This window comes from Trifolium pratense, linkage group LG2 (genome assembly GCF_020283565.1).
Source record: "Trifolium pratense cultivar HEN17-A07 linkage group LG2, ARS_RC_1.1, whole genome shotgun sequence".
In the NCBI taxonomy this organism is placed as follows: domain Eukaryota; kingdom Viridiplantae; phylum Streptophyta; class Magnoliopsida; order Fabales; family Fabaceae; genus Trifolium; species Trifolium pratense.
In genome coordinates, this window is record NC_060060.1 from 58,135,897 (window position 1) to 58,161,557 (window position 25,661).

The 25,661-nt window shown below is 32.7% G+C and overlaps 3 protein-coding genes and 1 pseudogene across 3 annotated transcripts; 1 reads left to right on the forward strand and 3 right to left on the reverse strand.

The window, feature by feature from the left end:
• Positions 1–1,986: 1,986 nt before the first annotated feature.
• Positions 1,987–8,174, reverse strand: LOC123910175 (beta-amylase 1, chloroplastic). The gene is made up of 4 exons (XM_045961244.1): positions 7,394–8,174; positions 3,967–4,177; positions 3,085–3,195; positions 1,987–2,970 (listed from the first exon to the last, which is right to left on the reverse strand). The coding sequence occupies exons 1-4, from the start codon at positions 7,987–7,989 to the stop codon at positions 2,182–2,184; spliced, it is 1,707 nt and encodes a 568-aa protein (XP_045817200.1). The 5' UTR covers positions 7,990–8,174; the 3' UTR covers positions 1,987–2,181.
• Positions 5,857–6,231, forward strand: LOC123908568 (ribosomal protein S12, mitochondrial; the record flags this gene model as incomplete). The annotated part of the gene is made up of 1 exon (XM_045959239.1): positions 5,857–6,231. A coding segment is annotated over one exon (360 nt), but the record flags the coding sequence as incomplete, so codon positions are not given.
• A 2,689-nt stretch (positions 8,175–10,863) lies between the features above and the next one.
• LOC123910174 lies at positions 10,864–21,165 on the reverse strand (annotated as a pseudogene).
• Positions 20,915–25,065, reverse strand: LOC123910166 (TMV resistance protein N-like). The gene is made up of 5 exons (XM_045961227.1): positions 24,379–25,065; positions 23,064–24,168; positions 22,653–22,940; positions 21,769–22,560; positions 20,915–21,690 (listed from the first exon to the last, which is right to left on the reverse strand). Exons 1-5 carry the CDS (start codon positions 24,885–24,887, stop codon positions 21,166–21,168), a joined length of 3,219 nt encoding a protein of 1,072 aa, XP_045817183.1. The 5' UTR covers positions 24,888–25,065; the 3' UTR covers positions 20,915–21,165.
• Positions 25,066–25,661: the final 596 nt, after the last annotated feature.

Here is a 25,661-nt window from a genome sequence, read left to right on the forward strand (position 1 = left end):
AGCAATGCGCACATTTTCACTTTATTTTACACTAAAAAATTGAGGGTATTAAATGTTGTACACTCATTTGCTAATTTACACCCAAACAATTATAAATATAAGCAACCTAAGTAAACAACCTAGAAATCAAACAATCCAAACACAATTCCTTTAGACATAAAAAAAGACAAACAAAACATTTTTATTTTTTTACCGATAGTCAAACTTTTTTTTTATAATAGTCAAACTTGTTTAATTATAGTATAAAAAAAACATCAAAGCAGCATTTGGTGAATTAAAAAAAAATGGAGCATTTTTTTTGACGGATCTGGAACATGTATTGTGAAAATCATAACAACCTTAATATCATATTAAATTTTGACCGGATTATTTTGAAGATTATAACTCGTTTCTAAACTCAAACAAATCCGATAACAAAATGGTCAGTTTTGTTATCGGATTTGTTTGAGTTTAGAAACGAGTTATAATCTTCAAAATAATCCGGTCAAAATTTAATATGATATTAAGGTTGTTATGATTTTCACAATACATGTTCGGTATTGTGGGTTAATAGACCCGGATACATGTAAAATATTTATGGGTTAATAGGTGTTTACTCCCCCTGTAATATGAGCGAATTTTGGTTTACCCTCTATAAACATTTTTTTTTATTCTCACTCGTAAAGATTCCATCATTTACTTCTTAGTGGACAACTTGAACTTGGAATCTTATTTTTTATGATGTGGTATAGTCTATTTCGATTTTATTTCATTTTGATTTATTTTTTGATTAATTTAATTAGTGACATATTGCCTTAAGTCCTTTTTATGTGTTTTGTCCTCCATCACACACACTTTATGAGAACTTCTCAAAATGTCATCCATCTAAAAAGTGTATGTTCTAACTCATGCACATTTAACTATGGAGTTTTTTTGGAATGTGCTAAAAAAATGCATCTTAGTTCTTATAAGCATATTCCTTCAACTATATAGTTTCATACCTACATAGTCTCAAGATCCATCTTATTGCGATGTGAATTCTGTTCGTTTATGTGCCCTCTTTTGACTGGAAGCTATTGTTGGAAGATGTGTAATAATTAATGTGTGAAACTTGAATAAATGTGATTGGAATATGGAACGATAACACAAGTTTTGGGACTTGAGATACTATTGAAGTATGAATTGAAAAAAGGGGAAGAAGTCCCACTACCACTAAAAATGTTTTAATTGTATGTTGACTCAGCAAAACAAATATGTTTGTATTTGATCCAATCCGTATTTCTATTCCATTTATTTTAACGTGTATCTTTTGAGCATATCTATTACGCACACATTTTTTCTTTCTCCCCATGATACGATACTGTTATGGATCAAATTCGTCTGTTGGGCCTATCCCCATAATACTCTACCTATAAATAAATAAATAAATAAATAAAATTCGGTTGAAGGAGGAATGTTGCCACCCTCAACTCAACCCCAAATACTGTCACTGCTTAACATGTGCGTTGAGTACATGTTAACATGACCCTTATGTTTATAAAAAAAATGTACAGACCAAAGTTGTACCAACCCAAAACCATCGGTTGGAACTTGCAAGGGATTGAATCGTACACACATCTAGTAATTTGTTTGACTGTCGAAATAATGAAAATTTGAACACCTTTACGATTGAGAATTTATATTTGATTCTTCGTTATAAAAAAACTCAGCTGAGCAGAATAAATTACCTTATAAACCTTTACATTTTTTTTTACCATGATATTGATATGAAGTTTCCACGGCCGTTACCAATAACTAATTTCCGTCGGAAAATTCATGGGACACACTAAATGTGTCCTTTCCTCCCAAATGAATTTTTTCCGTAGCGAAAAATTTCTCCCCCTCCCAACTACATTCAGTACATTTTTCAAATGAAATTAATCACTAAGTAACGATAGGTACTTCATTTTTATATTTTTGACTAAACAAAAGATACTTCATACAATGTCATAAAATAAATTATATATGTACTATATAAATTATTTTAATTATAAAAGATAATTATACAGAAGTTTTAGGTGCAATTAACAGATGCAGTAGAATACCAAAATACAATACAAATTTATACAATCTTTAGACACAATTAAGCTGATGGTTCACTAAAACTTTCACCGCCTAATTGTGAGTGTGTCTGTTTCCTAAACCTATGATATCAAACAATTCTTAGTGCATCATTGCAACAGCCTCTTGCACAAGGGGCTGTGTAACATGCACAAAATGCTCAGCTTCTCTCTCCACTTGCTCCCAACATTTATCAGTACTTTTCCCTTCTTTCATCTTCTTCACAAATGCCACAAATTTTCTCCAATTATCAGGTTGAAACAAATGCTGGTTCATCCTCAGGTATGTGAAGGCACACATCTCTGTCTCATCCGACAACTGGGAGGCCTTTAATATCTGGTCGTGTGCATGCTCATCGTACCGCGGCAATGCATTCTCCCCAGCAAGATGAACCTGTGCCTTTTGGGTAGCTAAAGCGACTTGATGCACAAGCTTCTCAGGTGCACATTGAGCATCCTGTGGCTGCTCGTGATCGCGCATCTCAATACACGTGAAATTGAAAACAGCCCCGTGACGTGCCAACATTTGAGCAATCGGGAGGTAGCCATCACGGTTACGGGTGTTGTAGTATCCTGCTGTGAGCTCTGGAGCATGAGACCTTGTACCGTAGTGCCAATGAATACCAGCAACTTTAACTGATATCTTAACTCCGGTGTTGTCGTAGATTGATTTTGCTGATGTGAGAATCCTCTCACCATGGTTCAACAGCATCTGAGAGTACCATGTGAGGAAAAATTCCCCGTACTCACCGTCCCAGCCTCCGCCTTCTTTGCGGAAGAAATTGGTGTCTTCTGGCCAGTTGTTGTAGTGACCTGCATCAGTAGGACCTGTGCTTCCCCACTCCGGCTTATTTGCAGCATCAGCAGCAGCTTGTAAGCTACTCAACATATACTGCATTGAAGTGAAACTGAGAATGTTAGAAACGCAAAAAAAAATGAAACTTAAAAACAAATAAAAAAGGAAGAGTTCGAAAGAGTAAGGGGAAAAACATAGATATATAAATACCTTGTCATAGCATTGGAAAGCACCAATTCCTGGGAATTTCCATGTACCATTTTGTTCTGGGTATGATGGATAACGTAGCTCACCAGCTGGTCCCATACCAACTTGGATTTCCTGAATTGTGAAAGCAATAGAAATTCAGGTAAGAAACTATACATCATATATCAAACATGATATCAGAACAGTGTTTAGAATAACATTGAATTTCACTAAATCAGTGGCAAAGTACTGTTATTAAAGCACAACAATTTTAGTCAATTAATGTAATTAGCAAGAACTAAGTAACAGTGGGTCAGATTGACCAGATTGATTTCAAAGATTTCATTTTCTATGCAATTACAAAAATTCCATTATGTTTTACATTGTTTTCTATTTCTAATTTGATATAATAAATAGTGAAAACATCTTTTAATGTCAATATTTGAGGATGGATCATCATAAGTAACTAAACATACATGATATAAAGAACGCTGTTTAGAATTACATTGAATTTGTCAACATTACAGTGGCAAAGTAGTTTTGTTAAAATTTTAAAATATAGTCTGATCATCAATCCAAACAAACACAAAGTCACAATGAGCTAGATTGACCAATTGATTTGAAAGTTTTCATTTTCTAAGCGATTAGAAATTCTCGATTTGGAAGTACATTGTCAATATTTGATGACAATTCATTGTATTGACACGTTTCTCATTTAATGGCAGTTTTTTAAAACAACAGCCAATACTTGATTCTCCTTTATTGTCGGTGTATAACTAGTCTACAAGTAATGTGACATTTTCATAACTTACCTAACATTTGAAAAGGGAAGGGCAACAAAAGATACATAGCAGATAGCACTACAAAGAGTGGGTAGAATTGTAAACAATGGGGGAAGATATTTACCACAATGGTATCACCAAGAAGGTGTTTGAAATTGTCTCTGAAAGCACGCATGAAATCAGCATAACATTGAATTGGAGTTCTACCCTTGAGCACTGGCAAAGTGTCACATCCAAGTGATATATATTCATAGTTTCTTCTTCCCCATTGATCAGTATATGCAAGATCTGGATCTTTATCAATCTCCTCTACAGCCCATTTAGGCAAGGGAATACTGGCAAACAAATAAATCTATAAGCCCATAAACAATATGCCAGATGTGGAACTTTATCAATCTCCTCTACAGCTCATTTATAATAAACTAGTGAAAATAATAAAATCAAATTAAGCAAATAATGCAATTAAAAATTTAGACTGAAAATAAATTACCAACTGGTACCAATTTAGTTTTAAAATCAAACCCAGCACAACTGAAATTGTCTTGTCCAATCCCTTATTTTTAAGAGATTGAACGCACCCGGTATGTTTAACTTATAAACTAGTAACTTATAAACTATTTTTAATCTTGATACCCAAACAATATGAAACTTTTGGAATAACAAATTAATGATCAAATAATGAACACTCAAGCCCAAATATAACTTTACACATAGTACTATGTATAAGAGAAAGTTTGCTTTTTAGATTCATCATAGAGTTAATGTATTTAGACTATGATGAATCTAAAAAGTAAATATAGGACAAGAGGGAGTATTATTATTACATCATGCGAATATGTCCTCTTTAAGGTATCCAAAGATAAAAAATTTGCATTAAATAATACAAAAAAAAAAAAAACTCCTTTAACATGTACAATAAAATGCATGTTAACATTTTGCTATTGTTAGATAAACATAAACTCCTAATGTCACACTATTAATTATGGTTTTTTCTAGATTACCTAAAGAATTATGGGTAAGATATTTATATAGTTTGTTTTTGTTCATTAAATACCTTCTATTCTTCAAGAGATAATTTATACCAACTTTTAATTATTTATTGAAATTTTTTTGAATAAACTAATTATAACTCATCATGAACTTAACTCAGTTGATAGAAAGCATTTTATATACAAAATATGACTCTACCATAAAGTCAATATATAAAACTGCACAAATCACAAAAAAAAAAAAAAATAACACATTGGGTCCACAAATCACAACGTAGCCCGTCCAATTATTTTTGTGGCGACGTTGATGTGATTCATGTGAATTAGCTTTGGTCCACCCACGTAAAGGGCCAACTTTTCCATTACGAAACCATACATTTAATGGAGACCACAAATATAAGAAAGACTCGTTGCATGCTTAACACGCCTCGTTTCCTTTCCTTTTTTCTTTTGTTTCTTTCGAAATAAATAATGATTTTTTTTTAATTTAAAATGAATTAAGGAAGTTCAAACTTATGATCTTATATATACTATTAAAATCTTTTATAACTAGACCAAACATAATGGTAGTTTATATAAATAATGAATTTGTGATTAAAGATACACATCATCCATGTCAATTAATTTTACATTGACAATGAATAATAATGTTTCAATCTTTGATATATATTAAGACCGTATAATATTGTTATTACAATGTAAAAAAATCTTCAATGTCATATTAAGATGGTGGGAGAAGTGACAGAAAATATAATTGTTATAACAATAATATTCTACTTTATTGTTGTGTAAAAACAAAGATTGTGATAGGCAGAAAATAAAAATCATCATCAATGTAATAATCTTCCGAATGCACTTTGCAATGTCATAAGTAGCAAAAGTCAAATTTTGAAGTAATACCAAATACTCCCTCACCACTACACTCATACTCTCTCTGTCCCAAAATAAGTGAGTCACTTTAATTATATACACTATTCACATATCTTACTTTGACTCTATTTTTCTACTAATAAATAAAAACAAATATTCCTATATTAAATCAATTGATTCCCCATGGTAGAGAAGAAAAACTGCGCACGGACCGTACTCGGGCTTCGGATCAATGTCCCCAGAAGCAAGGAGTACGCCCGCGTATTTCAACGAGAACACCGAAAAAACCAAATTCAGCTCCACGTAAGATAGCCAAAGTACGATTGAGCAATCGACATGATATATTTGCTCACATTCCGGGCGAAGGTCATAATTCATGTATTTTTAAAATATCATATTTTTATAAATTTTATTATTATACAATTAAAAATATTAATCGTCAAAATTATGCATTGACATACATGACGTGGTCAACTGACTTACTCGTTGTGGGAGTGGTGGAGTATGTCATTTAAAAAATATTCATGAAGACAAATCTAACATCTTTAATAAGTTATTTGAATAGTACATATAGTCAAAAGTGTGACATTCATTTATTTTGAGACAAGGGAGTATAAGTTATTGCCTAAAATAAGTAAATGAAAGCCCAAATACACTTTTCAATGTCACAAGTAGCAAAAAGTCAAATTTTGAAGCAAATCAAATATGGAAAGTAATTATTAAATTTTTTTGAGACATGTTAACCACTACTGTAATTCCTCCAAGTACTTTCGAGCCCTAGTAGAAAAAAAAATATGAAAAGTAATTATTAAAAAAATTTGAGACATGTTAACTACTAATTCCTCCAAGTACTTTTGAGCTCTAGTGGAAAAAACAAAAAAAAGTAACTTTTATATTAAAAATAAAAAAATTAAGAGGTATATAATAGTACAATAAATAAATTTAAAATTAAGATTTTAATTTTCATATAAATAAAAAAAATTAGACTATCGAATTATTTGTATGACTTTCATATTCATATAAATTATATAAATATAAATATAAACATGTATTTGTTTGACATTTGAAGTTCTTAAAATAAAAATCCCATGTACGTGTAAGACTTGAGAAGTTCTTAAATTAAAGTCGAATGTATAGTCTAAATTATTTAGACTTAAAGATATGTATACAAATTAATTAAATCCTAAATTTAAAATGAAATCTATCTACAATTAGAAAATATAAGATTAATTTCTATTTATTTACGAACTAAATTATAAATTAAAGTAATACCAACTATTCTGTCAAAAAAAAAAAAGTAATACCAACTATCATCACTTAAAATAATACTATAATTATGGGAACCCTATAATTATCATCTACTGGCAAAAGAAATAACATTTATTAAATACATTTATAAACATGACAGCTCCTTCTTAGATATATCTCAGCTATCATCAATTGAAATAATATAATTTCCATTTATATATTAAATACATTTACATTTATAAACATGACAACTCCATCTTAGATATATCTCAGCTATCATCAATTAAAATAATATAATTATGGGAACCCTATAAATATTATCTACTGGCAAAAAAAATACAGTAGCAAGCAAATATGAATTAAAAATTAGTAACAATAATTTTGCAAAACGAGTAAATAAATAATAATAAAAAAAAAAAGGAAAGATGAAGAAAAGAGACTTACGTCACAGAATCGCCGACGTTACCACCACATTGATGAAACGACATAACCGCCTGAACTTTAAGTCCATGCTTCTTCGCCATTTCCATAAGCTCATTATAACCACCCCAATTATATTCCCCTGGTCGTTCTTTCTCCACCAATCCCCACCACACATCCATCATCACTCCTTCCACACCAGCACTCTTCAACGCCGCCATCGCTGCATTCACCGCTTTCTTCCTATTCACACCGTTCCCCATCGTTACACTATCTAACGGCATCATCACATAAACCGGTACACCGTTATTCCCTTTCGCTTTCTTCGATCTCGATCCTGCAACATGCTCCACCTCTACTGGTTCCATAGTAAAAGCTTGACACGCTGCATTCAGATCTGGTCTGATTCCGCCTAGTACCGGCGATCTACACGGACTCATCGGCGGTGATAAACCGTCAGTTACAGTATCCGACCTACTCGCTTTAACTCTTAGATTCGTCGCTGGTGTTTTCCATACAGCCGCCGCACTTAAAGACGCTGTTGGCTCTCCGGTGGTTGATTCCGTCGGTAGTGGAGTTCCGACGAGGCTCCCGATCTGATGAGTCATACTCAACGCCATTAAATATCAATTAACAATTAATTAATCTGTTAATTAGAACAATACTTGAAAGAATCGGAAGAAAATTTGAGTTTGAGTTTGATTTTGATTTTCTCTCTGAAGATAGTGAGGAAAAATAGAAAGTGGGGAGAATGAGGTTTTATAAGCAGAGGAGAAGAGAGAGAGAGAGAAAGAGAGAGAGAGAGGGGTTGAGGATAAGATAAAAATATTAATATTTATGAGTTGACCGTTGGTTACGTGACACGTGTCCAAGTGTTGCGTGGCGGAGTTGTGGACGGTTGAGTGAGAGAACGGTGGAGATGGTGTGATTGGTTGATGGAATAAACGGTGAGATTTTGGTTACGCGTGAAGATACCAGAAAATGCGATGCTGAAATATGGGTGAATTGGTGAATGGGAGACACGTGTTTGATAGTGATGGCTCACGTGTCGTCATGGTGGTTTTGGTTGTGTACGAGATAAGCCAAAGAGTGGGATGATTCATGTGAGATTGAAGATTTGGCACGTGTATGGCGCTAGTTCAGTTAATCGAGCGGAAAAATCTTTTTCAAGTTTTTCATTCAAAATCATTTGAAAAAAAGTTTTCATTCAATTGGTGTGATTAGACTTTTGTTTATTGATATGGAGACACATATCTTTAATTTTTTGTTTCATGTTAAGTAGGAGTAATTTTAATCGTTCACTCGCTTTTTTTCTTCTCACATCTTAAGTATTATTTTTTTTTTTATGATTTATCAAATATTGAATTAAGAAAATGAAAGATATATAACATGAGAAATACAAATTGAAGAGGATCGAAATTTATATTAATATAATATTAAATATAGATTTTGTACTGTGTCACTGATTGTGTGCAATTATATAATCGATGACATATAACTCCTTTAAATTTGATAAGCATGTAACTCTTTACTTGATATTGGACAATGTTATATCAATAGTTTAGAAAACAGATTATGTAAAATATGCAATTAGAGAGAATATCATAAGAATATATTGTCTGATGTCAAATTTAAAGGAGTTCGATCCAAATTAGAGATAATACAATAAAAATTTCTGTTTGATGTCAAATTTAAAGGAGTTGGATCCTTTCTTGCCTTAATGTGTTCTGTCATCTCTCTCGCCTTAATCCAACGACATGCTGATTATAAAAGAAAATAAAGTGGTTTGGAGATAGAAACAACAACAGATATCCTACGGTTGTAATTGGTGCATGACGAAGAAGATCAACAAGAGAGGATTTGAATCCAAATTTAAATCTCCAAATTATATTTTTAAATTAAGAAAATAAGAGATTGGTGAAAAAAACATGAATTTAATTCGATATTTATATATCTATTATTTGTGCAACGATAACTAATCAGTCAAGTATGAAAGGGGAAAGACTCATATAACTTATAAGCAAAGTAACACTAGCCACTAGGTATGTGCTAACATTCTTTCGTTGTTATTATTTTATTTATTTTTTTACGTTTTTTTTTTACACAATTTTAGACTATATTTGATATGGGCGGATTACTTTGAGACTAGATGTAGTTATAGCCACTAGTCCAGCCTTTTTTTTTTTGAAGAAGCTAAAATGATATATATATTAACTAAAGAATAGTCACCTCAGCACAAGGTGTGCCAAGATGGGCTACCAGAGTTTACAAAGTGACAGAAAAGAAAAATATAAAGATCAAAATCATACAAGGCCCAAACATAACAAAGGACTAGACCACCAACTATGGTAGTTTAAAGCCAAAGTAATATTCTTCGACTTTAACCACCTATAAGAAAATAACTTGATCTTGTCCAATAACTGATGTGAAGTGCTAGTTGAGCTTCTGAACAATCTGTGGTTTCTTTCCGTCCATATAACCCAAACGCTGACAAGCCAAACGAGCTGCAAAAAAGACCGGCGTGCTCGAGATCCACCACCTGATGATGTGAAATGAGCGAAATGATCCCGAACAGTACTGGAGTCCGTCAAAGGAATGTCAATCCACGATCTCTTGAATGACAATGCCACTAGTCCAGCCTTGAATCCAGGATCTCTTGCATACTACTCAAACTTCTTACTATTAGATCAAATCCAGCGGTTTAAGTGATTAGATTTTTAAATGAAAGATATGAGCACTAGTTAAGAATATATATTATCTATTACTAATATATTAAAATCGATTACCATCAAAGTTACTAATTTATCCTTATTACTTTTAACCACGTTACAAATCTTTCATTGTAATTTCACTAAAAATAAATAATAAAAAATATATAAAAAGAAATACAAAAAAGAAGATGGTATGGTTAAAAATAGAAACAAAACAGTTTATATATTGGAACAAAACAGAACAATCTATAATCATAAAATTAACAACAAAACAGAAATTATAGAAAAAAAAAATGAATATGCATAAATTAGGAATATAGAAATAGAAACATAAACAATATTTTTTATCAAAAAATAAATAAATAAATAATGTTAAAAAAAAATCAAAAAATAAATAAACAGTATACTATTAACTATTACTGTAATAATAATAATCTCATTTAAAAAAATAATACAATAAATTTTTTTTTGACTTAAAATAATAATACAATAAAGTTAATTACTATCAAATTTACTAAATTAAATTTCTAATTTTTTTTATTAAAAAATATACACGGCACTATTATTTGTTACAAATACATAAAAAATTGGATAATTTATCATTGATAATTATAATCAAATATATTCATTTAATAAGTTTTTCAAAAAATAGCACAATAGTTTCACTTATATTTTAACAATATTATAAAACAATTTTTTAAATATTTTATTCTAAATAAATTTTCTACCATAATATAATAACAAACTTAATTTTATCTTTTATTTTCTTTTTTGGTATGTTTAACAAGTGTTTAACATAACCCAGGTCTTAAATATGTAACTTACAAAACCAATTTTTTGAACGCGACATTTGAAACCTAAAAGCCATTAAAAACTACTTATAGCCTAAACTGCATTCTAGCCCCCAAGGCAACCAAAAAGCCGGCAGTTATTGCCTAGAGGGCAGCACCTCGAGCCAAGGTGCTCGCCCAGCCAGTACTGGGTAAGCACCCGGTTTTTCAACTTGTTCTATGTTTTTGCATCCTATAATCGATCTCGAGTAATCTAATATATCTGATATAATTTCATTATTTTAGATGCCCCTCGCATTTTATGTATTCACAAGCAAATGAATCTAGGAGTTGTAGCTATAACCAAACATTAGAGTACAACCATTTGCAAAATGTAGCTAAATCATATTCATATAGAATAATGTTACAGCCTATAACTTCAATGTTTGATCTGATAACTTTTGACGTTTCTTCCAATATCTCCATGCAACCTGAATTCTGGTTGCTGCAAGGGATCTCCAATAAGGTGGTTCATACCTAGCATAATATAATAATTAAATCATTATGTCAGATTAATGGTTTTCATAACATAAATTAAGACTTTTCACAAGTAAAATCAGAAACATGTGACTTATATACTATAGTGGGAAATATTTCCTTCAATTTTCCTTTTTGAAGATCTATAAGAAGGAAAAATATAATACTTAACAAGGACAAATCTTAATGAAAATGAACTATTATAAATAATCTAAGCTATTTACCACTCTTCATGAAAGATATAGTTTATTTTCAATATAGAAAGTCATTAAATGATTAAGAAAAATTATGTCTAAACAATGAGCAAGACACAAACACATTGGGCTCAAGAGGTTAATGAGCTCCCTCTAAGACGAAAGGTTCGAGAGAATCTGAGTTCGATTTCTAGTGGGAACAATTCTTGATCAGACTTTACTTACCTCATAGCTGAACTCTGGATTACCGAAGCCTCATTCTCCCAGGAACCAGATGGTTAATGCAAAAAATAAATAGCAAGGATACAACAAAACAAGGAAATGAATTACCTTAAAGGTCCTTGAACAAGAAAACTCCTAAAGGATCTCATGAAAATGGTTGTGACTTCTTCAAGATCTGCAGCTTTGAGTGAAAAAGCTTCCACATTTGTTAAGCACTTTACTGTCCTGTTGCTAATCAACCTCTGTCCCGGAAGCCTTACTTTTTTACCATCTTCAATAGAGAAAAATCGTCAATGAATCGCCGTGTTGTTTCTCATATGATACTAAGGGTTTATGGTTAAAATTAAATTGAATGTAAGGTGATTTATGTTTAGATGAATTCGTATAGTAGTAGTAGTAGTGAATTGAAAAATAAATTCAAGATTAAAAATCAATTGTAGAGACATTAGTTCCAAATTTTAGCTTCAAGATGGAATCAATTTTGGAGACAAAATCAATTCTACTCATAAACATCTCATAATGAATTCTATACTTTTGCAAACTTAGTTTCTTCTCCACGAAAGGTGGAACCAAACATACACTAATAAGCTATTCTAAACCACAAGCTTATCTTGGGACATGTTATGCTATCAATTACTGTTATACCTCTGCTAACAGAAGAATGTTCAAGATACCATGTAAGAAGTTCTTCACCGCAAGCATCACCTTCAGCTAAAGAAACTCCAATTCCATTTTCACCATTAATACTCTCCAATTTTCCGCGAACAACAAACACCATCTTCTCAACTACACCACCTTGACTCATAACTCTACTTCCACTTATGTATGTCTTCTGTCTTAGTCTCTCACAAATTGCTTCTAAAATAGGCTCATCGATCAGAGAGAAAATCCGAATCTGCACACATATAATTAGATTCTTAACATTATATAAATACAAATTGATGCAAATTAGAGAAGTCATTATCAAATTATTGTTTCCTTATGCACCAATTGTATAAGGGAAGCAAGACGAGGTTTAAGAAGGAAACGTAACACTTAACTTACCGACATTTTTCTATAAAAATCTTGAATAAAAAGTTATATTCAGTGATAATAAGAGTAAAAAAAATATTTTATTGCATACTTTCTTAATAAAATTGAAAAGATGACGCCTAATGTCAATCTGAAGATCTTCCGGCAAATTTACAAGAAGTGTTTCTTCGTTCACTCCTCTTGTTGCAGCCCAATTGTATCTTTCAGCCTGTCGTACTCTCCTGCAAAAAATCATATCTATCCCTTGTAAAATGGTCTTGTTTCGATAAATAACTTAAGTAGGCGTATAAAGCATAAACATTATTAACAAGCATCGACTTGCATAAGTTAACAGATATTTAACAGTGTAAGTGTCACTGATTCATCATTAGAAGAACTATAGCATTTTATTCCACACCTTCTTAGATTTTCAGGTAAGCGACGATGCCTCATCCATTGCTCAACATCGCGACTTCTAAGTAGCATTTCTAGCCTTCTGCAAACAACATGCATGGAACAAAATATATCATTTACATTGCTAGCCTAAGGACTAAACATATCAGAGCTTCGATCACTATCAAAGTTCAGTAATAAGTTAAAACTTGCAGCATCGTAAATGTTATAGAGAGAATATAGAAGCTAACTAGAGAGAATCATTTTCAAAATACTGAAAACAACATTTTGAAATGTTTTCAGAAACTTAAATAATGTCTTCTCAAAAATGATAAGTGTATCATTGTCATCAAGTTAATATTTTAAGGGAAACAATATTTGAGAGCAGTAAGTTCTACCTTCTTCCAAGGCCTTGAAGAAAGTTCTGTATGTTTCCAATGAGAAGTGCAAAAAGCAAGAGTCCCAATCCTATGATGGAAATTTCAAAAACGACTTCCCACACAAAATAGCTTGGTGTTAAACCACCAGCCAGAGTACTGATTTGCTGCAATAGAGATCACAGAGTGATGCATTAAAAGATACTATGATCAAACCGTTTACATTGCTGCTTAAGTTAGTGGTTGTCCAAGATAGGCCTTAATATGATATTAGAACACTCATGATCAAAGTCCTAAAATCTAAAGATAGAAATAGGTCATGCCGGCCATCAAGAGGCGATGACCTAGTCTACACCTTCCATGAGAAATTATTATTAATTAAAGTGGTCTTAATAGTCACTTTACAACCGTTTTCCAAGAGATTTGAACTTTGTCTCTTGAGAATACAAGTCAAACTCTTACCACTGAGCTGACATATTACGGACACACTTTCACTAAACTAGTGTCAACTTATTTATTAAATAACTAGGTCAATACTGTTAGAGTTCAGAGATACAAACTAAGATAATAACAAAGGAGGCAACTAGGGTTACATAATATTAGAATTGCATTACTTAACAAAATAAGGATTACAAAATAATTTATAATAATTCCTAATGGACTACTAAACTACTAACATATAAAGCCCAATACTTAAAGCCCTAATAATATTATTATCTAACACTTCCCCTCAAACTCACGATGCATTATCAGATAATCATCGAGAGTTTGTCAAACAAAAAACGAAAATCAAACTACTCTAACTAAATATTTTATTTCTAATACTACCCCTCAAGCTAAAGCGTACTAAGCTTTGAGCTTGTTACAAATCAACCCGAAAATAAACTAAATTAACTAATAGCTTCAAATTCAACTTCTTCAGATTTCAGACTTCGAATTGTGAGTATTCCCTCACCGGATTCAATGTGAGTATTCCCTCACCGGATTCAATGTGAGTATTCCCTCACCGGATTCAAATTTCAAATTGTGAGTATTCCCTCACCGGATTCAATGTGAGTATTCCCTCACTGGATTCAATGTGAGTATTCCCTCACCGGATTCAAATTTCAGATTGTGAGTATTCGCTCACGAGACAGACAGATTGCGAGGAATTGTGAGTATTCCCTCACTGGATTCAATGTGAGTATTCCCTCACCGGATTCAATGTGAGTATTCCCTCACCGGATTCAATGTGAGTATTCCCTCACCGGATTCAGATTGTGAGTATTCTCTCACCACACAGATTGTGAGCTTTCGCTCACCAGACAGACAGATTGCGAGCTTTCGCTCACCAGACAGATTGTGAGTATTCCCTCACCAGACAGCCAGATTGCGAGCTTTCGCTCACCAGACAGACAGATTTTGAGCTTTTGCTCACCAGATTCAGATATTCAAACGTAATCAAATATAACAAAACAAAACCAACTTAGTCGGAACCAAATCAAATCAAAAGGAACTGAACTAAACCGATCAAACCAGGACCAAACAAAATGGAATCAAAGAAACACAAGAGCAGCAACCGTATGCAACTTGCAACGAAACTACCTTTAAGCAAAGATCCTAATTTTTTTCCCAATTTATTTCTTCAAAGCCAATATAGATCTCCTAGAACCATATGCAACTTGCACCGTTTGAACAAAAGCACCAGACGAATTTAACTCAAATTACAAAATTCCCAAGCAGCAAGCTTTCATATCCCACCATATAATAATATGTTCCAAATTTTAATTGCTCACCAAGCATCAAAGACAAAGTTCCCCAATTTGATAGCATCACAGGCGCACTATGGCAACCCTGTTTGTTATCATTTGATTAACCACACCATATTTCCACCATTTAATCAATATAACAACAAACCAAATTGCAGCACCGACAAAACACAATCCGTTTGATTGCAGGGAGAAGTCCAATCAATCACAAAAATTCAGAAACGCCCAAAAGTAAATAAATTGCTTCTGCTTCAACATTACCCAATTTCTTCTATCATGTAACTTACAAAACCAAATGTTGCAAGTCCAACAACAAAAAAACACAAACGGCAGCTCCAAGGAAATAGACTAAATCAAAGTAATAAATCTACTACGCCAACTAAATCAAAAAGCAACAAAACTATATGAGACATAAGCACTATGTGGCCACCAAAAAGAACAATATCGACACACTCACATTTGTTTGCAGAACGGAAAATCACATCAAGAGAGATCCAAAAACGCAGCAGCACAAATTCAACCGAACAAATATATTCATTCTCATCAGATTTTCAGCAACAAATATATTCCCAATCTTTTGGGAATTCGAAAGCGGAAGCGACAAATAGTTCAAGGCGGATCGAACCTTGCTCTGATACCATGTTAGAGTTCAGAGATACAAACTAAGAGAATAACAAAGGAGGCAACTAGGGTTACATAATATTAGAATTGCATTACTTAACAAAATAAGGATTACAAAATAATTTATAATAATTCCTAATGGACTACTAAACTACTAACATATAAAGCCCAATACTTAAAGCCCTAATAATATTATTATCTAACAAATTAATACTTCTCCACAACTCACAATTGAAAAGACTAATTTATTTTGAGGATTTTGATAACATTTAAGCATTTTATCTCCAAAAAAAAATGATGAATTTTTGTAGGGACAAACCGAGAATTGAACCTATGGTCACATGTTTAAGAGATCTGACTATTACTATAAAAGGAATTCAAATTGGAAAAATGTGAAATGCTAACCTGTAATCCCCAAAAATGAGAATACACATATTTCTTGACCATGTTAGTTTCAAAAGTAAGTGGTACAGCAGTGACATAGATTCCATAACGAAAACCATTGACAGAAGGATCCAAACAAGCTATTGCATCTGAATTGTTGCTCCACATAGCTGATGTTCGGTCTGCTGACTGGTAACTTTGATTACGACCATGTCCGCAGTCAATCACCTCAATGCATCCTTTGATGTTTGACATACTGCAGGCATCTCTCAAACATTGATTTACCCTCTAGAAGATGAAAAGAAAAGGAGAAAAAGTTAATATTTAAAGTTAGATATACTATTTAGTTACACTAATTTGCTAGTTACACTAGTTTGTTATATTATCTCATTATGAATATAATTTCGATATTTTCACGTACCTGTAGACCAAAGAGGTACCAGCAAGATCCGACAACATGGCTAGCAAGCATAAACATGAGAAGATTTATAATGAAATTTGCCCTTGCTGACTAAAATATGAATCCTGTTGGAGACCTGCCATTTAGCAGATTCAAAATCCGAAATAATCTTGGAATGTACTGCACAAGGATCACTGCACGTAGAAGATTCTTAGCATAATTTGCTCCTGATAAACCCAAGTGCCTTGGTAATACAGATAGTATCATTATCTGCGAGCACATATTTCACTTTATGTTATATGGCATGTAGTTTGATGAGGTATACATAATACTTTGCTTAACGAAATAAGCTGAAAACAGCTTATGAATATGTCATAATTAAGTTGTTTCATTAAAATTTCTCAAACAGTCTCACAAGTGTTAGCTCAACTGGTTAATTAAGTTAGTTGAGCTAAGGGTTAAGGAGTTGGAGGTTCAGGGTTTAAGTCCTGACAAGGAGAAAAAACTAACCTAACATTGTAATATACTAACAACTAATAATTTGTCATTCAAAAAAAAAATAAAGTGTTTATGCCGGTGTATAAGTTCAAATGAATCAATTCAAATAGGCTTTTAACATTTTCGATGATTGATACATAAATGGCTGCTTTTCCAGCTCTATAGCACCGACACTTCTAATGGAAGGCGTATGTGGTGTCCAACACCGACACATGTGATTTCGTTGAGTTAATTCTTTTTTTTTTCAAATTTTTACCAAGGGCGTGTCCGTGTGTCAGTGTATGTCCGTTTCTGTATCAGTGGTTCATGGTATTCCAGCATATTCATAATTTGCTGTGTATGTGCACTTAACATCAATAGTTGATTTATTGGGAAACAATTGAAAATATTCACAGTGACCAAACTTTGTGCATGTTTGGGGACAACGAATTTAACAAAATTATGGTGGCACAATGAATTTTTAAAAGCTTCAAAGTCTAGATTTTCTCAAAATCATAGTGATCGATATATCGTGATTCACCCAAATTCAACTTCAATTCAAACATGCACTTGGCCTAGAAAAGAAAAAAAATAAAAAAGAAATTTTGTCCTTAAAGAATAGAAGAAGAGAAGAACTTAACTTGAGGAAGAGGCAATACAACAAACAAGTCAATAAGAAAATAACTCTTCAGGTAATGGACAGCAATTTTCTTGGGTACATCAACTAAATCACCAGCACCAACCACCCTTGACTCTGGAGAAACATAGGCCAACCTAAACTGAAAGGGACAATTAGATAAAGTAGTTAAAAACTCAACAACCATATTCAAAATTCAATGTGCTTGAAGTGTATTCAGTGTCCGACACTGATACATGCGATTACATTAAAAGCTAATTAGAAATTACCTGGAGAAGAATGTTTAAGAAATAAACAAAATCATTCATGCTTCTAAGTAAAACTAGTGTTTCTGTCATTGTCCAGTTGATAGCAATACAATTAAAATCCTGCACACAATGAAAGGGAAAATGGAATTTAAATTTTGAAACAAAAAACAAAAAAGTAGCAGGGAAGTATGTTTTTCAATCAAATAAAAGGAAAAGAATTATACCTTCTGCACATATATTAAGAATAAAAATAATGGATCCACAAAAATTGCCACCATGCAAAAAATGGCTAGAAATTTGTTCCATTGTTGAACAAGTTTAGTGTGAGGATTTATAACTCCAGGAACACATGAAGAGAAGAAAGACAAAAGTTTTCTTCCAAAACCCTTGGCATCTCCATAAATTTCACTTTGGAACTGTAAACATTCAAAACATGGACAAAATTATGGTTGGTAATTATGTGAAAAAGGAATTGGAAAACGTCACATTCAGACATGGACAGTGGACATAGCACTATATCTGGACACCAATAATAATTTAAGAAAACATATTGAATGTAATCACATGTTTTGGTGTTGTGTGACACATGTCAGACACCAGACACACCTTCAATCTAAAATGTCAGTGCTACTTGACTCGCAACCAGAATGATGCAGTAAACTTTGTCATAGTGGCCTTTGAAACAGAATGCTTTTCATAGAAATACCATTCAATATCTTGTTGACAGTAAACATGCAATTATGATTAGATTCAATGATGTAGAAATGCAAAAGGCCAAAATTATTTAAAACTATATTTATGCTTTTGTCAAAATCATAACGGCACACTATGATTCTGACAAACTCACCGTCAATCCAAACTAGTATTAAGTAAACTTCAAAATCTGAAAGGAATCTATTTCTAAATTTAAAAAGAAATAGTTATATATATATTTTAGGAAGAAAGATACCTTGGGATCATATTCAGTTGAAGCTTTGAAGTAAGTAGGACAAGTAGTACAATAAGGATCATCACACATTCCTAATGCTCCAGACTTCCCTAAATGTTCATTTTCTCCATCACATGTGACATGGAAAGGAGAAACTTTTTCTTTCTTCAAATTCTCTACTTTGTTACCTATCACTACTACACTACAAAGAGCACCAGCATGTTCCTTTAGACTAATTTCTTTCTCATATGACTCCATGGAGATCAATGGAATAGAAATTGATGCACTTTTTGTTCTTGATATAGGCCTATGAAAAATAGAATCCATAAGTTGAAACATGTGAGGAAGAAGGTGAATTATAAAACAATAAACATAACTAACCAATGTGATATGAAAATTGAAAAGTCAAAGAATATGCACTGATCAGTTTAGTAATGCATCATATGAAGTTTTGACATAGACACGGACAACAGATACGACTCAAATACTAGCACATTGACACCAGTACTATTTGGAAAAAAAAATTGAAATTATTTGACATAACCACATATGTGTCAATGTCGGACATCAGATGCACCTTTAATTTGAAGTGTCGATGCTAGAATTACTTATCTCGTAAGGAAGTAGTGAAACTTAAAAAATAAAAATGAAAGTTTATTATTTAGTTTTTTTACTACATATACCAGTACTTTTAATGTGAATTGGCGGTGTTATAAGTTGAAGTGTTTTACTTCATGTGCCTTTAGTTATTGGACTATGTGACAAATGCATGAATAATTTATGGAATTTTGTAAACTCAAAGATGAACAATGATGTTTTGAACACATACTTTTGAACACATGGTCATTGACAGAAAATGTTTGAATACAATAATTATTCAATGAGATATTGAACACATACTTTTGAACACATACTCATATCATTTTCAAACTTGAATACAAACTTATATTTTGGAATGTATAACCATAGAGGTAAAACATTGCAAATACCTTTAATGTAATAAAAATGATTTTAAAACCAACAACAGCAGTTAAGATTCAGTAATAATTACACATTGTTAAAGGGATAACCTTATGATCAAAAACCAGCAACTCAATGGACTGTTTTCCATCCTTCAAGTTACTCCATTTTTCTTTGACCTTAACTGAAATCTTCCAAAGATCTTTTCCATCGTTGATATCTTTGACACATTCGAACTTTCTTGCCATTTTCCTGGACCAAAACATCAAATAAAACTGACATTAATCCTTGTGTTTAAAAAACCACAAATAAAATTAATTTGTCATAGATCTTCTCTTTGGTAGGTGTTATACAAAGAACATGAAGTTTCAAGAAAGAGGGACAAGTTTTTATAAACCATGAAACAACTTCAACTTATATGATTAAGTTATAAACCATGAAACAACTTAATGAAAAACTTTGCAACCGTTGATCCGAAAGTAACAAATATTGCAAGAAGCATGACTTGAAGAACTTGAAGAAGATGAAGATGTACATGAAAGAAGACGTCTTACCTTTGGTTTCCGGAGAGAAGAGTTTGAGATGATATCGGGTAATGTGAAGGAAATGAACAGCATAGGGAAACTGAAGTTCTTTTGTCAGTTTGAAAAATTTCAAAGGAAAAGTTTATGATGTGACATAAAGTAAAAAATTGGAAACCAATTGGTAGACTTGATATGCAACCATGGCTTGCATAAAAGTTGCATTTTGTCTCACAATATCTTCATTTGGCTTAGTTAGCCAGCCATGTGGCTCGGTTAGCCACCAATCTGGTTCCATTACTTAATTTTTGGACTGCATTTGCCCTTGAAATGGACACTTGGCAATTTATGAAGGAAGGGCAAAATTGATTTTTCCATAGTAATGAAATTTCTTATATTGTAATAGATTGTTGGAATTCTGTGTTCATTGCACATGTCTTCATACCTTGAATGATATTGTGTCCAAGCATGATCCATTAGTTGTTGTTGCAGCTCAAATTGTGACAAAAGTGATGGAAAATGAAAGTCTGAATAAAAATTATAACATTTAAGCGAGGTGATCCACATACTCATTGTCTTAGGGTTTTGAGGTGAAGATGTTGCGTTCAAATCACTTATGTTGTTGCTCATAGCCTGATGAGAGATATCCGTCAACATCTAATTTTCTCTATTTTTATTAGGATCAGTGAATTGAATATCCTCCATGTTACTTTTCTGTTTGAAGACGTGGATTCCGATTTCTATAAGGAGTGGAATTGTCTCCTTATTTTCACACGTAATCTCTGCATGGTTCCATTCATTTTTCAAAAGTGCTTTGTCCAGTTTAGGTTTTTGATCCTGGTAATCCTCTGGTGTAGATATGCCTAATTTCCAGCTAGGTTCGATGTCTTGTAGATGCAAATCAAATAGATATGTATGATCCAGTAAAATCCAGTAAAGAAGGCCATCAAACGGACAATGAAGATCCAATTTATAGCCATTGATGATAAGACTAACAACTGATGAATAAAGTAATCTGCTGTCGGCATGTTTCAATTTACTAGTGACGAAGAGAACAATGGAAGGAATGTTGTTACGAAACCAAAAAGAAGTTGACCATCCCCTACTTTGGTGCTCAAACCACTCTGGAATCGATGCAGTTCCTGGCAAAGAAAACATGGTTCCTCCAGCTTCATGCAGTTCCTGTCATAAAAAACTCGTAAGTTTAGAAAGATAATGTGTGCTACGAAATATGAAGTCAAATACGAGAAAAAACAATACCTGGTTTATTAGCATGCTTCTACATGAGGAACTCAAAGATTCACAATTTAATGCAGACAAGTATTTTAAATTTGGCGGAATCCCTCTAATTTCTTGAAGACATTTGCAATCATCCAGACGGAGGCTCCTTAAAGAGCGATGTTCTTTGATACATTCCGGAAGAATAGTGATATTAGTCATCGATAAGTCTAAGTGTGTCACATTAGAAAACAACTTGAGAATTATTGGAAGAGATTCATCGGTTAGGTTGCATTTTCTAAGCCCAAGAGATTTTAGTTTTGAGGACACCATGGAACTTGGTTTATCACACTGGTTTGGCAATACATGATAGCCATAAAGACAAATGTGATACAATTTTGGCATCATGAGAATCCAGCTTGGTAACCTAATCAACATTCGATGTCCTTCTACTACTAATAGTAATTCATTAAGCCTAGTGAGATTTTGAAATGAATCCGGCAATTCTTCAATGGAAGTTCCGATCAAATCAATGTCTTCTATGTTGTCCATTTTTCCTAATATTTTTGGAAAATTATTAAGCCGATAACAACATGAAAGTTCAAGTTTTTGCAGAGAAGGCAACTGAATTGGTGGAAAACTCCTGAGCTTGCTACAACCTTTAGCGTTCAAGATTTTAAGTTTATTCAGGAACCCAACAGAATCATGAATCGTAAGTAAATTCTCACACCTTTGAAATGAAAATTCTTCTAAATTTTTGAGACTAGATATGTCAATTATTTCTGTTAAACATTCAGAATTGTCTAGATGTAAAACTTTCATACCGAAGAACGTCTGCAACAAATAAAAAAGCGAAAAGAAAAAAATGAGTAATCAGATTAATGAGTTAGCCAAAGAACCCAAAATGAGGGAGTTGAAATCATTACCCTTTCCTTCAACGAGTTAGCCAAATTAAATGATGTAAGGCCACTGTTGGGTAACTTGCATATGGAAAGATTCTTCGGACAAAAATCAGACGGTATATATTGTGAAGGATACCAATGCCATATCAGTACTCTTAAGCTATTAGGAAGATGATGAGGTTTGAAAAAGAACTTATTTATTGGTATAACAAGTGTTTTGAGGTTTTTCATCTTCTTGAATTCATTTCCTGTCCACTCTACTATTTCCTCAGGTAGTGAATTCAAATGTATAATTTCAATTTCACTTGTTCCCTGCAAAAAACACAAATCAACCAAAACTTAATCAAGGTCACAAGCATTAGTAGCACTAATATACAAAGAGCTTAATCAATGTAAAAGATATAAAACGCGAAAAAATATCTCTGTTAGTCTTACGGAATTTCCTTCTAAAACTTGAAATATATCCTCATGGAACCACAACCTGCTGCGTTTCCCAGGTTCTTTTGGTGATTCTTGTCTTACAATTTCTTTACCTATGACCTCTATCAAGTCATGTAATGTCACATAACCCTGCCAACAAATTTTTAGGAGAGATTTTTCAACCAACACTCCAATATGATATTTCATGCATTGACCATAATGAGCACAAAGAATATCTTCCACCTCATTCAATTGATACCCTTTAAAGCAACAAGCAATGTCGAGAAAAACACTCTGCTCATCTTCTTCCAAAGCATCAAAACTCACTTTAAGTATCTTTTGAATCTCTTTGTTAGGTATCTTTTCACATCGATCCAACAAAGAGTTCCACTCTTTTATATTCTTTCCAAATAAGTTGGAACCTAATATTTCTAACGCCAGTGGAAGGCCAGAAGCATACATTACTGCACGGTTTAAAATGTGCTCATAACTTGAATCAACTTGCTTACTTTTGAATGCCTTCCACTTAAGCAATTCAAGAGCTTCATTCGTATTTAATTCATCTATTTCATATGTAACTTCAATGTCATGACTTGCTAGCAAATGTTTGTCTCGAGTGGTAACGATCACTCTACTACCAACACAAAACCAATCAAGCCCTCCAGCCAAAACCTGCAGCTGCTTCAATTCGTCAACGTCATCGAGCATCAATAGAACCTTCTTTCGGTGTAGCCTTTGCTTTATGATTGGAATTCCCTCACTACTATCTCCTAACTTAATGTCCAATCCAACTGTTGTGGATAGAAATTCCTTTTGGAGATGCTCTAAACCATGTTTTGCTGAATTTTCTCTCACATTGTGAAGAAAACACACACATTCAAATTGATCAGCAACGCCATTATAAACCGCTCTTGCAAGAGTTGTCTTACCCATTCCACCAGGTCCATAGATCCCTAGCATCTTGACTTCATCATTAGATCCAACTTCTAGAAGTGAAGTTACTTTTAGGACTCGACACTGCAAGCCAACGGGGTGATCGACAACATATAAAGGAACACGATTAATCTTGTTGGATACATATTTTACTATTTCTCGAATAAACTCATATTCATATCCATTCCTGCGCAATTTGTTAAATTTGAATAAATATGACATTCATCAATGTATTTTATTATTACTACAATTCATATTCGTTCTTTTTTGACATAGAAATAACTAAAACTTTATTCAATAGCAAAAGAGAATTTCTTTCCTAGTCAATCTTTAAGATGAAATTATTAGCCAGAGGAAAATGAAAGAAATATTATATAATAGGAAGGAAGTAGGGTACCTAGGATTGAAATGGTGGCCGGACAAGTTAGCTGCTTGGTTAAGAGCCATCTTCCATTTATGCAGCCTTTTCATGTTTTCATTATACTTTTCTTTGTTATTTTGAAACCTCACTTCATGTTTAGCTATTGCTTCACCATAACTCTCAGTGTGATGTCGCATGTGAGAAGGTTCCACATCATAGAAAATGGGCAAAACCAAGCAACCTTTTACCTTGAAGCAGTGAATGATGTGGACAAGTTCATCCAAACAAAAGGAAGAAAAAGCATAGTTGATAGAGAAAACTGGAATGAAAATTCTGGACTCTTCGATGGCCTTAACAAGTGATTGTGTGATTTCGTCACCTCCATGAAGCTCCCTATCATCAATGAAGGTGTGAACTCCACCGTCACATAGAGCTCTATAGAGATTTCCAGTAAAACCATAGCGAGTGTCAGTGCCTCTGAAACTGAGGAACACATCATAGGTAAATCCATAAGAGAAAGAGCAAGATGATTGGAGAATATCCATGAGAATAGAAAAGAAATTACATGGATGATTGTCTAAGGTCTCATCTCATAATTAATAAAGAAGTGAAATTTATAGAAATGGCAAAATGGTTCATTCATTCATAGACCAAAGACTGTTGTTGTGAGTTTGAAACTTCCTTCCCATTTCCTATCTACCAAATACAAGAGAGAAACCAAAGAATTCAACTAAGAGTGTAATTGATGGAAATACACAGACATTTAATAATAAGAAAAGATAAAGAACAGCGACAGAAATTGGACAATAACAGAAACTAAAAGACAACAGAAAATATAATACAAATTTGATTGGCAAGTGGTTAATATATAATTAAAGACAACAAATTTATTATTCTAAATGCAATGTGCTTTAGTTAGTAGGTAGGTATATATGACTAACACCAAACATTCTATTAGCGTACAAAATTAAAATTTAAAGATAGCTTATAATTCCTATTCTGAGGTATCTGAATAGAATGGTTCCTCCTGTGAGATAAGGCTTCGTGAAACCATCATATTAATGTTAGCATTCCAACGCTTAAGTCAGTATTCGCTTAAGAATATCAATCAGAAAGTGAGACCATGATATTAATTGAAGGAAAAAAATGCACTCACGGATGCACTCAGAATCAAAAGAATGTTTTTCAATAATATATTTTTATCTAGATTTTGTTGTTTGATAGAGGTAAAGTTTAATTATGTAATTTGTTCTTTTTTTTAAAGTTTATTTATCTCATCTTAAATTGATGTGAATTTTTTGTCAAAAAGAAATTTGTAT

What these genes read in the sequence shown, in the direction of transcription:
- LOC123910166 (XM_045961227.1), bottom strand. Translation starts at nt 24,887, where the DNA reads ATGGATATTCTCCAATCATCTTGCTCTTTCTCTTATGGATTTACCTAT. An exon ending in AAGTTTTAGAAGGAAATTCC is followed by an intron (nt 22,941 to 23,063) that starts GTAAGACTAACA and finishes TGTTTTTTGCAG; the next exon opens with GGAACAAGTGAAATTGAAAT. An exon ending in CTAACTCGTTGAAGGAAAGG is followed by an intron (nt 22,561 to 22,652) that starts GTAATGATTTCA and finishes TATTTGTTGCAG; the next exon opens with ACGTTCTTCGGTATGAAAGT.
- LOC123910175 (XM_045961244.1), bottom strand. Translation starts at nt 7,989, where the DNA reads ATGGCGTTGAGTATGACTCATCAGATCGGGAGCCTCGTCGGAACTCCA. An exon ending in AACGTCGGCGATTCTGTGAC is followed by an intron (nt 4,178 to 7,393) that starts GTAAGTCTCTTT and finishes TTTGTTTGCCAG; the next exon opens with TATTCCCTTGCCTAAATGGG. An exon ending in TTCTTGGTGATACCATTGTG is followed by an intron (nt 3,196 to 3,966) that starts GTAAATATCTTC and finishes TTCACAATTCAG; the next exon opens with GAAATCCAAGTTGGTATGGG.